The sequence below is a fragment of the Mytilus galloprovincialis genome, chromosome 4 (assembly GCF_965363235.1).
Source record: "Mytilus galloprovincialis chromosome 4, xbMytGall1.hap1.1, whole genome shotgun sequence".
Taxonomy (NCBI): domain Eukaryota; kingdom Metazoa; phylum Mollusca; class Bivalvia; order Mytilida; family Mytilidae; genus Mytilus; species Mytilus galloprovincialis.
The window spans coordinates 66,416,411-66,429,847 of NC_134841.1; the positions used below are offsets into that span (position 1 = coordinate 66,416,411).

General features: G+C 31.1%; 1 protein-coding gene across 1 annotated transcript; it reads right to left on the minus strand.

Moving 5' to 3' along the window:
• Positions 1-590: 590 nt before the first annotated feature.
• On the minus strand, positions 591-4,010 carry LOC143070712 (toll-like receptor 4). The gene has a single exon (XM_076244901.1). The coding sequence runs from the start codon at positions 3,965-3,967 to the stop codon at positions 1,475-1,477; it is 2,493 nt and encodes an 830-aa protein (XP_076101016.1). The 5' UTR covers positions 3,968-4,010; the 3' UTR covers positions 591-1,474.
• Positions 4,011-13,437: the final 9,427 nt, after the last annotated feature.

The window sequence follows — 13,437 nt, forward strand, 5'->3', positions numbered from 1 at the left end:
TCCCGAACTTTGTGGTCTTTAGTTCCAAAAAAAATGGCATCACGTACCATTTCCTCCGGCGTCGCAAATCCACAATCTTTAACCAATATTTTGAGGTCTGTGAGATATTCTTCGAAAATGTCAATTTCTTTTTGTACACGGCTCAAAAATTTGTATCGTGAATAAATCTTATTCGATTTAGGGCGGACGTGTTTTTCAAAGTTCTGATAGTGTACATCAAGTTTCTTTTTATCATCCTTCGAAAGATCCCAGGTTGAATATATGTCCCTTCCTTTGTTGCCGATCCATATCATTAGATAGTTACATTTTTGTGCTTCAGCAGTTTTGGCTAAAGGTCCCGCGAACCAGAATTCTGTATGCTGTTGGAAAGATTTCCAAGCGGTTACTAGATCTGTCTGTCGCTTCCCAGTCCATTTCGGGTTGAGATCCTGATAGTGCATCCATGATTATGATAATTTAGGTAGCTGGATGGATCATTCAACTTTTAAGATTGCTTCCACCTAGGGATTGCTTTTTTCATTATGATGGGCGATGGTTCAGTCTGACACCATGTTAAATAAGTTGGAGGAAGACATGTTAACAATAACAAGATATATTTATTAACCTTCTATACAGGAAAGTATCATAATACATAACAATAATGTCCGGATCGTATCCGGTTAAGATATGTCAATATCACGGTATGTGACACGGTTGTTGTCTACTCTATGGTGGGGTAGTTGTCGCTTTGGCACATTCCCCATTTCCTTTCTCAATTTTATTAAATATTTATAAAATGACTAAATAATAGATATACATGATAAAACCGAAGTGGTGACTAACTACAGAATAAAAACGGATACATAATACAACCTAAACCAGCACATAAAAATCCACAGCCGAGTTTGCCAAAGCAACAAACGCACAAAGTCACGTCACATTTGAATTTCTAAACATTTCCAAGAAAAAGGAAAAAAAGTGAATAATATGGAAACATTTTATGAAATTTAAACGAGCAAAATTAATTTTTGTCGAGATATTTTGTACAACTTGTTTTGAGTTTTTGCTAGGTATTCGGAGTCCGCTTCTTTTATCTATAGTGCCATTAAAATATTGTTCATGCTAACCCATACTTTTCTTATCATAATTTTATTACATATAGTTTTAACAGCCATAGTAAAATATTTTATACACTACTTGTTTTTGAAAGATAAAAATGTATGACAGAATCATTTCCCGCTAAATTTTCAATGTCTTATATCTCAAAAACAAACTCACGGAACTTTCATTTTTACTGCTTATTTACTTCCTTTATTCATATACTTTCAGTTTTTAACAGTCCAAAGAAAATCTTGATATTTTAAAATAGAGTAGTGATAATTCTTAACACGTACAGGTTAGACATGGTACAATACCCAATTTGTTGAAGCCAAAGCAACAAACGCACAAAGTGACGTCACATGTGAAGCTTGAAGCTTGAAACCTTAACACTACATCAAAAGAACCAAAGTCGAAGTTTTTGCCAAGCCATTTGAACTGCATCCTTTTCGACTGGCCATTGTATTAAAAGTACATCTTTCCAAATAGTTGCAAATTCAATGGGAACGGAATCCAAAGGGATATCTCTTGTAATAACAACAATCTTCTGCAGATTTTTGGAAAATTTTTCATACTTTGCTCGCTCGATTTCAAACCGAGTCCATTCATTTTGAACAATTAACGGCGTTACTAGAAATATAATGTGTCTACATCTGTTAATTGACGTTGCTCTTTCCGTAGCAATCGGTTCGCCTACAATGAAATCTCTATCTTCAAAGCATATCTTGAACCCCCATTCGTTCTCTACTTTCTTTTGTAATTCTTTCACGAAAGAAACACAGTCATCGGAATATGAAACATAAACGTCATAATCAAATTGCAGCTCAAGACCTTTCTCGGCAATTTTCCGGAAATTTCGGAAGAAAAAGAACATAATCCTCCATCTGAAGTTGAATAAAAGAGCAATACAAAGCACACTCGATAGAATAGAAATCAATAGTGAAATGCCTAACTTGATCCAGACGGTAGTATTACAGTCGACGAAATAATGATGAAAGTCTTCAGCGACATTTTTTGTATAGTTGCTACTTTTGCTTAGAGACACCCAACAAGAGTAATTACCATTATCATCTAACTTTACCTTAGTTGTCAAAATCCAACGTAGAAATTCCGTCGCATCACATGAGCATATAAACGGGTTAATATTTAGATATAACTTAAAAATTCCATGTTTTTTATGCTGGGAATCTATCCAATCTAGTATATTTTTTCCAATTGTTGATAACTGGTTGTACGACAAATCGAGTTCAGCCAGGTTTAAAAATGTTGTAACAACCTCAGGAATAGTCTCAAGCAAATTATGAGATAGATTTAGCTGTTTAAGATTATGAAGTTGCCCAAGCGAATAGGCCTTGATTTTCAAGATATAATTATTCGATATATCCAAATTCATTATGTTCGGACAAAACCTTAATATTGTTGTATTAGTTTGTAAAACATTGATCAAGTTTGTTTCTCTCAAGATAAGTGTTTTTAAATGGATTAAAAAGGGTATTTTTGCATCTCCAATTGTTTTTACTGAACTTATTCCCGACAAATCCAAATGGTCCAAACTGTTAAATCCTTCCATATTTATACGTGGAAAGAAATCTGTTTCAAAGTAAGATATTTCAAGGTGACGAAGGAAGCTATCTTTTGCCTTTAATTCTAAAAAAGGAGCTTCAGTCATCATATGAGTTATTCTTAAAAAATGAATTTGACTCGGAATTAACACTGTCATTGAATTATGCTGTCTTGCCCATTTACCTTGAACTTTTTCAACTCGTGTAACGTTATCCTTTGTTATTACGTTAAGGAAAGTTGGATTCTTGAATCCTAATGGGACATATGAAAAATCCATTATTTTAAGGTTGGTCATCTTGAAGGTTAACAAGACGAAATCAACTACCCAGCTATCCACACTAAAACTATTAGCAGATATAATAACTGTTTCAAAGCACTCTGGACGTTGAAACAAAACTAACGATTTGTTTTTAACTAATATAATGTTATTTGCGGATAAGTCCAATGCTTTTATACAGATAGTATATGTATATTTCATCATCTCTGGTGTAAGAATAACTTGATCAATGCTATGTTTTGAATCTGGACGAGTTATTCCGCGAAAAAGAAGTGCGTCCATTGGTTTATTCTGAAATGGATGAAGAATGTTTAGGGCCTGTGCTAAATGAATATTGCTGTTAGTAAGATTTAGCACTTTAAGATGTGGAAACGGAATTAAAACGCCACCTTCAATGACAACAAAGTCTTTACACGTTGTCATGTGGAATTCTCGTATATTCACCGGCATTTCTGAAAATGTTTCATTGTAAAGATGGTTTACGTGGCAATAATCAAAATTCAATACTTGTAAATTTTTCAGTTTCTTGAACTGCTGTCCAAACGTTGCATTAAACACAAGGTCGATGCTCAGCTCACGCAAGTTACTGAGTCCGCTGACGGGAATTTTATAAGGATTGTAGTCTCGAGATTTCATATTTCTACTTATGTCTAAAACAGATAAATTATTTAGAGGCTCGAACACTCCTTGAGGATACGATTCAGACACATTTAGATAATTTCTGGACAAAGACAAATGTCTCAATAATGATAAGCTACTGAAAGCAGTAGTATGTAACCATCTGATATCATTGTTATGAATTAATAGATATTCCAGATACTTATATCTAAGAAACCCGTTGGAATCCAGTCTGGTCAATCTATTATAACTTAAATCTAATTTCTTTATATCAGGTGGTAAATCCATAGGAACCAATGTAAATCCTTGATGTTTACACGAAGCCTCTTTATAGCCCAACATATTTAGTGTGATATTGCATTTCGCAAACACAGTACTATATGAAATAACACATGTAATACACACAACTATGAATTTCCACATATTATCCATTCACTAGTAAAAGCGATATCTATTCAATGTTTAAATACTTTATGTTAAAATATTTAATTATTGCCCAACCAATGTTGTCATGGTCGAAAAAAGGTGCAATGATTTAAAAGTTAAAGTCACTGAAGTGTTTAAAATTGTGATTATTTACACATTATGATCAAAATAACCAGTTTAAAGTCATATGAAACGAGCGAGTGGTGAAAAATAATGTTTATCCAATTCTTGAACAAATGCATGAAAATATCATAAACTTAGTCCTTACGGTTTTATAATTTTTTACGCAAATATATCGTATAATCGTCAATTTTTTTTTCTGTCTATCTGTTATGATTTAACAAATATGGCTGCTCATTAAATGCCATGTTTTGAAGCCGAAGTTTACCGATTGTCACCTTCTTGTAAACAAATAACAAAAAGCATGGATATTAAGCACGTGTTTAACATGTACAATCAGATAATTATTTATTTTTATGACAGATCCATGCGTATTGCGATCACCGGATTTTTACGAGGAGGGTCACGCTCAGGTCACTATACATACGGAAAATATGTCGGCGAATTGCTTCCTGGAATCAAGCAATTAAAAATAAGTAAACTACTTCTTAATGTGGACAAATTAAAGAATTTTCCTCAGAAAAAAATATATGTACATAAGTTGTATAATGAAAACTATCCATTTAGTTATAAAAAAACATATGCATGATTTTTTTTTTAATTTGAGGTTTCATATGACTTTAATAGTAACTGAATACTGATACTATTTTTCAACACGAATGATAAGACATTAAATATATCCACACAAGGGTATCTTTTGTTTCCACAGGTTGTAATGTCGTCATACCGAGAAGAGTTAAGTATAGTGACTTTGTTATGAAGTAGAGTAGCATGATATTTTTTTTAAAAGTCATATAAAACTTCAAATTGAAAAAAAGAAAAGAGTAGAATATTTTTTTGTATACTTGAATGGCTAAGTTTTACAGTAAAACAAGTGTAGGTGAATTTTCTTGTTAAAAAATCTTTATATTATCAAAATTGTCATAAATATACTGCTATTATGTGTTCATCACCGATATGTTCTCGTATGCAGTGACCTATGAAATATTGTAGCTAACTAATGAACATATTGACATTTTGTTTTGCACCTGAACTATGTAGGTTTGCACTTTGTAAATACAACTGTTTAACAAACCACGCCTCTTTTGGGGATATATATTATATTCGTAGATATTTGGTTTTGTTTATGTACTGGTTTCCACGACCAGATATGATCTGTTTATGTCATCCAATAGAGACATAACTTGGGAACGTCATCAAAATAGATACACATGGTAGCGGCGCAAATTGAATTTGATGAAGACCTACAGTGAGGAAGGCGTAGTACAGAATTTTAGTTTCAGTTTTAACTCTAAGAAGTTTTGGACATTTTAATGTTAAAAATACGCAGCAGAGTCCTATATGTTTTAATTTTTGAATAAAATGGTAGTGCATATCAACTTTCCATTCTAGAATATATATGCTCTGTTTTAAGAAACTTCAAAGTAAATGTGGAAAAGCTTTAGCCGTAAAGGGATTTCTAATAGGAAATTGCATTGTCTAAATTTACAGATGTAAAAATTGTGCGGCCGTACGAATGTTATATCGAAATTGCAAAAGAAAATCAGCGTAGATGTTTTCTTAATGCATTTGTTTTCAAACTACATTAACTGCTGATGGCGAAGTTAGTACTAGTAATTGGCAATTCACTTGGAAACTCAACATCGACGCTCACGATACTAACCAAAGAGGAAGTTTGAAACGTCCAATTTCCTTTTGATATTTACACTAGAGATGAATAAATTGATCTTCCATCACTATACCTCATACCCAAAATCCAGGATAGACCTTTCACACATCGTTATATTGCTGTGTTGTCAAATTATTAAATTCAATGTATGGTATATAGTCAGGTTTCAGAGTTGGTATGAACCAAACTACATATTAGAATTGGGGCGGGTTTAGGGGGGTCAAAGAGTAAATAAAATTTTGATACTTAAAAATCGAAAGATCTGTTGGGATACATTGACAACCTAAGTCTATTTCCCATTGGAAAAACACAAGAAATAAATATTGCCTTCACTACAATTACATTGGTATACCCAATTTAAACTTGAAGTCTGTACAAAACTTTGTTTCATAAAAAAATGGTCAAAGTAGTTTCAAACATATAATTTAAGGAAAGGATAAAACATCATTTGTAAAAACGAAGACACTCTGATTCAAATAACTGATTTTGTGAAACTATAACATTATTGAGATGCTATGTGTTTTTTCACAACATATTTGGGACGTTTTGATGAAGTTTTTGTTTATAGTTTTTTTGCTTTATCCTGTAAATAAAGATGATGTCTTATTAGTATAGAATACAAAGTCATGTGACTTAAGTTGTAAGTGACTATGATGAATGCATCTCTTCCGCCGAACATGAAGTAATGATACCAAAGATACATCTGCCTCATATCTTGACTACCAACTGGTGTTGGTTGAGTAAGGATGATTTCAGCTTTCAATTTGTACAATTTTTGTCTATGTAACTATATTACATTAGGGCATGTATATGGAGTATTCATCTCCTAGTTAATACGATATTTCATAGCTTGTGTTTTCTATCATGATGTTTACCACTCACAATGAAGCCATTGTACCAATGATTTAAAGTGGAAAAGTTCAAGACGGACGCTATCACAGGTTGGTCGACCGTTATAGAATATCTGTGTCACAGATGATCAATGATATGTTCCAACTGTTGTAATCACAATCCTTATTTTTATCTTGATAGTGACATCAAGAGAATTATCGCCAGAAATGTTCTTGCATGAGCAACACCATGATATCAACAGACATACAAGGAACTGCATGCATACCCTTCCGGTACACATGACGTCACACTGGTTTTTGTTGTGTTGGTGTTGTTCAATATCTATTTTTTTCGATATATTTTCTATTCTATTCTTTCGACTTTTAATCGTTTTTCATATTTGCGGTGGCTCTGTCAGCTTTTATGAAAACGACAAGTTTTGAATGTACACTTGGGATCTTCATTTTCTTTATTTGAGTTAAAAAATCAAAAGCATTAAAACATCTTTTGCATATTCTTATATTTTTTCAAAAGCCTTTTTATTACCTTGTATCAACTTCATTAAAAAAAACCGCCAGGTACACATAATTTATTTATTAGAGCCATTAATCTTTTGTATAAAAATTTAGAATACAGTTCTACCAAACCTTGAAATTCCATGCATCACATTTAAATCATTATTTGTGTTTTTTTGGGTTGTTAAAATAAAAAAAATGCATGCGAGTAACTTCCTCATCCATTTTTCATCACAGATCCTGTACTTTCCAAGATATAATACTACAAGCAATAGCTTGACAAAATTTCCTTTTGAACATTTGAATGGATATCAAACATGGAAAAACCCGTATAATGTCGTCATGATAAGTTGAATAGAAATTATGGTTCAATATTTAAAGTGTGCTTTACATTTTATGAATGTACTTCCTTATTGTATATGACAAAGTTCATATAAAAGCTCATACAAAAAAAACATGGTTTGTAATACTGTACACTGGACATGCGTTTTTAAACCAGTATTTTCTCTTATCTTACTTCTACTCCTGTAATTTCGACATATCATTTTCTATGGGTTACTACTTTAACAATATCTTTCAAAGTCGTGTGATGTTAACATATCCGTAACCTGATGACAGCTATTTATAACATGTATCTTTCTTTACAGACTCTTCAACTTGATACTTATACTCAATTGCTTTCCGTTTTTATGAACATATTTTTAATATATTTGGTTTACAGAAAGCGGTTGACCATCCATATCATTAAACACAGCATTATAAGATATATATTAAACAAGCCCTGGTTCGATAACATTGTGCAATTCTGCGCAGTCATGATTCATACAAACTATATGACAGTCGCATACAATTACTGTTATACACATAACATTTGAAAGCGTCAATACATTTTTAACTAACATCCAATTTTAATAACATTGCTTTATCAATTTAATCAAATGGAACCAATGAGGAATACAAAAGTTGATAATAAACAATTTCATTTTTAACGTTTAAAAATTTAGGTTGACGTATTTGTACAATAAACCATTCTGACAATCGTTGAATAATTCTCGCTCATTTAACTTATCATTTTTTCACCACAAATGAGCTTACTTGCAGACAAAGCTTAAATAATATTCGTATACGATAAAGGAACAGTTTGGTACAAAACACATTTTGGGCATAACCATCTTTAAAACATAAATACAAAATGAATACAATACCGACAAGATCTTCATTTATTATTGTCTCTTTAAATAAAGGATACATCAGATACAGTTTAGTCTGCCTCATATCGTGACTTACATCTGGAAACTGACAATGAGCGTCGAATGAGGACATATTTACAACACAAATGTTTTCTACTTGCTTATTGTTAACTTTTCATTTTATGTGTAGCAACACTCCAGTAGCGTCTGTATATGGGGTATACATTTCACAGCAAAGAAAAATTTACATACATAACTTAAATTTCGAGTTACTTCAGTTTAAAATTTGGGTAATTTATGTAAAAACAATTTTTGTTTTTTCAATTTCCGAAAAATAATATCAGCCATAACTTTCAAACAAAAAGAGATATTTCACACTTTTTAGACAACGTGTTTTATACTTTGAATGCCTTTTAGTTGGTCTATGAAATGAAATTGGACTGCGATAACCTTTTTTGTATCAGATACACCTTTATACTTTGGTATAACTTATTTACCCGAAAATACTATTGTCAATGCAGAATGATAGATTTTAATTATTTAAGGGTGGATGTTTAGCGATTTGACCATATCATCGGGCGTATATCATTGAAAAACATGGTAAATGTAGTGTACTAAATTTCTATTAAATGGCATTTTGATGTAAATAGTTAATACAATTGTCGATTTTAAAAAAGCCGTATACAATTATTTTGGCAATTTGTATTACTGGTAAATATAAATTTTGATACTAGTATTTACAAAAAATAGCATAATTTTTATAGTATTCTTTTTTCTTTCAAGTTACTTGGTATAAACAAGGTAAATCACTTTCACCTCTTTTTTGTTTATTCTAGATACGAGAATTAAATTTACGAGTTAGAAATACTTTATTTGCATTTGATTATATATGATGGCGATTCAGTTTTATACGGAAGCGTATTAGCGCCACACATTTTTTTTTCTTCCTATGTTTGCGTTATAACGCAAACCTTTGCGTTATATCGCAAACCTTTGCGTTATATCGCAAACATTTGCGTTATACTTTTGCATTATAACGCACACTTTTTCGATATAACGCAAACCTTTGCGATATAACGCAAACCTTTGCGTTATAACGCAAATACCTTGATTTCAATTATTCATTAAGTTTTGTATATATGTCCGTCTGTCATTCATTTCGGATGTGATTTACTAGTAGATAAAAAAAAAAAAAAAAAACATACATACAAGGCCAAATCATTATAATAAATATGCATAGGAATAATGGAATATTTGAAGTGCAATTATACATAAATTAAGACTGATTTGTGCATCAGAAAAGTATATAATTTAACAAGAAAATAGATATAGTTTAGTATATAGTCATATTTAAATTGAAAGATCAAAAATAATGTCATACAATTGTGAAACTTCCTAGTCAAATAGACAAAATGATCTTTCTGCTTTAAAATGGATTATTAATAAGGAAACATTTTTTTTAAAATATCAGAATATGATCAAGATTCTTTGATAGAAAGTCATTGAATTTTCATTTCAATATAATGAAGTATTTTTAAGATGCTTGGGTAGCAATTTGAATAGAGAGAACATAATTTTATTAATAAAACATCTTCATTCTATACATTTATTGCCAAAGGGTAGCTTGTTTGAATCTAAACTACTTTACACAGTTCTGAAACGAGAGCTTACTTTGGAACTATATTTATATTCGGTTATAGCTATATTAGCAGGGTTGATTTTTTTCTTAGGTATAACCTCAATTTACTCAATTTTCTTTGTAATATATAGACTAGTAGTAACATGGATATCGTTTTTGGGGGCCTTTATAGTTTGTTGTTCAGTGTGAGCCAATGCTCCGTGTTGAAGACCGTACTTTGGCTTATGATGGTTGACTTTTACGAATAGTGACTTAGATGGAGAGTTTTCTTATTGGCACTCATACCACATCTTCTTATATTATTCTGCTCATTATTATTCAATGATATGATCTAATTATTAAAGCATTTTACTAAAGCAATGACTACAAAGGTGATAAATTTTAATATTTACAGCCTCCTCCATTAATAACTATTGTTTCCATTGAATCTTTAATAAGAAATAAGATAAAACAAATGTTTGCGTTATAACGCAAATGTTTGCGTTATATCGCAAAGGTTTGCGTTGTAACGCAAACATAGTAAGAAAAATTAAAAAAAATATAAATGTGTGGCGCTAATACGCTTCCGTAGTTTTACTTAAAAACTGTCCTTATTTACAAATAATTTATTCACTGTGTTAGACCGTAAATATGACATGCATGTTAATGCTTATAGTATCCGAAAACTACTGCTCTGAAGTTAAAAGACATTACAAATCAGACGACATTGACAATAGATAATTGAAAAAAAATATTTTATTTTTTATTTTTAAATGTTTAAGTGATATTCGTCGGACAATGAGGAATAACTCAGTTCTTTATTGGTAAAAACGGGATGTGTTTTATTGCTAGAGTTGTTGTTCCCTTTGATACAGGTATCCAGTCGAAACAAGTTGAAACAAAAGTGTAAATTTATACCTTTATAATATTCAAAATAGATGTGAAGATATAGAATGATTTAATTTGAATACTAGTAGTCATTATGTATGTTTGATGCATCAAGCTTCATATTAACACCGTTTTGCTGTGTCTGTTACAATGTTTGATATTTTAGTTGTAATAACTACATGATATATTAGGTTTGAATATTAATAGTTATATCTTTCCAAAAAAGTCCCTTTCTGTTGTTCTGACTTCATATTATTTGTACATTGTAATGATCTGAACCCTGAATGATATTTTGCTGTAAATAGTCAAATGAATATATTCTACGAACTGCTTACAAATAAAGCTATTATCATAATAAGATATATTGTACGAACTGCTTACAAATTAAGTTATTATCATAGTGATATATATTCTACGAACTGCTTACAAATGAAGTTATTATCATAAGGAGATATTCAACACCGTTGATTTCTGAAATGTCCCATTATGATTTATTGTTTATCAAATGTACGCCATTTGAACTGTGGTGGTTATATGTTTAATTTACAATAACTTTAGATGAACAAATGTTATAGTTTTCAGTTGCGTTGAAGATACTTTTAGCTGTAATCTAGCTTTTTTGTTTTGTACCATCAGACATTAAGTTGAAGATATCTCCACTGTCAACACTATTGTGCTATTTCGTGGCGGTCAGTTTTAATGGTGGGGGCAACAGAGTGCCCGAAAAACTACCAGTCTACGGTAAGAAAATTGAAAATCCTAGACAGTTAAGCTTGGAGTCGAGTGTACCTGCCCCGTGCGGGGTTCGACATCACAACCTCTGTGTTGGTTGGCTAGTGATACAGTATTTCTTCTAGTTAGACCGCTGAGCCACCGAGGCACCTTCTCTAGAAATGAATATAAACGGATTAAATTACGATGTCGTTTTATCCTTGACTTATAATAGCACTGATTATCATGCATCTTTTAATCAACACTTCAAACTATATAAAAATGTTTCAACCTTTAATTTTCGGACTGAACAAATAAATAGAGACAATTCACCCATTATGCTCGCCAGAAATCAATGTATTTTTCACTGTTGTAACATGGTCAATTCAAAACTCATTCATATTCCACTTTTTCTTCTATCATTTTCACAGCTATTTTAATAGTTTATATGAAGTTTTACTTCATGTCAACCAGCTACATCATGATAACAGTATCTTTATATATGATGATTTGCAACCAGTGTTGGTTTTGAATACTCTTTAACTTTGTATTTGATGTGCACTTAAAAATGTTTTACTATAGCGCCTCTGATAAGAAACTCGCTTCTAGTTTACCAAAGCATAAACTTAAATGATTTTTCGTATGATGTTCTATAAGTCACCTACTACTTTTAAAAATAATAAAGTAATGTTATTTTCAAGCATCCAAAGTCCAATCGGATTTGTCTCATTGGCAGTCATACCACATCTCCTCATTTTATATGATCAAATGTTTAACTTCAGTACAACCAGGAATATCTTGCTAACATTATCTTTATATATGCTAATTTTTAAACAATTTTTGTTTCCAATTCTTTTCAACTTCTTATTTGATGTGAACTTAAAACTGGTTTATTCCATCGCCACTGATACAAAACTCGCTTCTGGTTTACAAAATTATGAGATTTGATAAAGTTTTTTATGATGTTCTGGAAGTCACCTACTACTAGACAAATAATAAAGTAATGTTATTTTCAAGCATCTAAAGTCCAATTTATTAGGAATTTTATTTATATCATTGAGTTAATTATAGTTACAGATTTATTTGAAAATACCATTTGAAAATACCGTTATTTTTTGTAGCTGAAATGAAGAAACCGAAAGATTGAAACTTGTGTTACAAACATTTAATCTTGTAAATAAAACAATAACACATATTTATAATCCAGCTACTCTACTTATTGAAGAACATCACTTTGTTTCAAACTATAGTACGGTAATAATGTCAAAAAATGTTATACTTTTAAAATATGTATATATTGCCATAAAACAGACCGTTACTGTGAACTGATTTCATTGTTTGCTGTTGTAATTTTATACTGTTTGTATATAATTACAAGTTTAACCCTTAATGTTAATGTGCTGTGTTTAATGTATATATTCTAAGATATGTATTACTTGAGAACAAAGATATTATTCTATATTGACCAATACTTGTTAGTTTGTTAATTGACCAATTAAGATTATCCATGATTATAATTTTCAAATGATATTGTTTTTCATAAACATTTCTGCTATAATGTTTACTGTCATTTCTGTATGATGAGTTTATTTATAACCACTGGATAGATGCCACTCCTGGTGGGCTTTTAATACCCCGATGGTATCACGAGCCCAGAAGTCCGCACGTCTGTGTTGACTTGAGTTATCATTGATATGTTCATAATTATAAATTGACTGTTAACAAAACTTTGAATTTTTGAAATATTAAGGCTTTTCTACCTCACGAATAGATTACCTTATCTGTACTTGGCAAAACCTGAAGGATTGTTTTGGTCCTCAATGCTCTTTTTAACGTTTTTATATTCGAGCGTCACTGATGAGTCTTTTGTAGACGAAACGAGCGTCTGGCGTAGAGATAAAAATACTGGTATCTATGAGGAGTTTATCTACAAA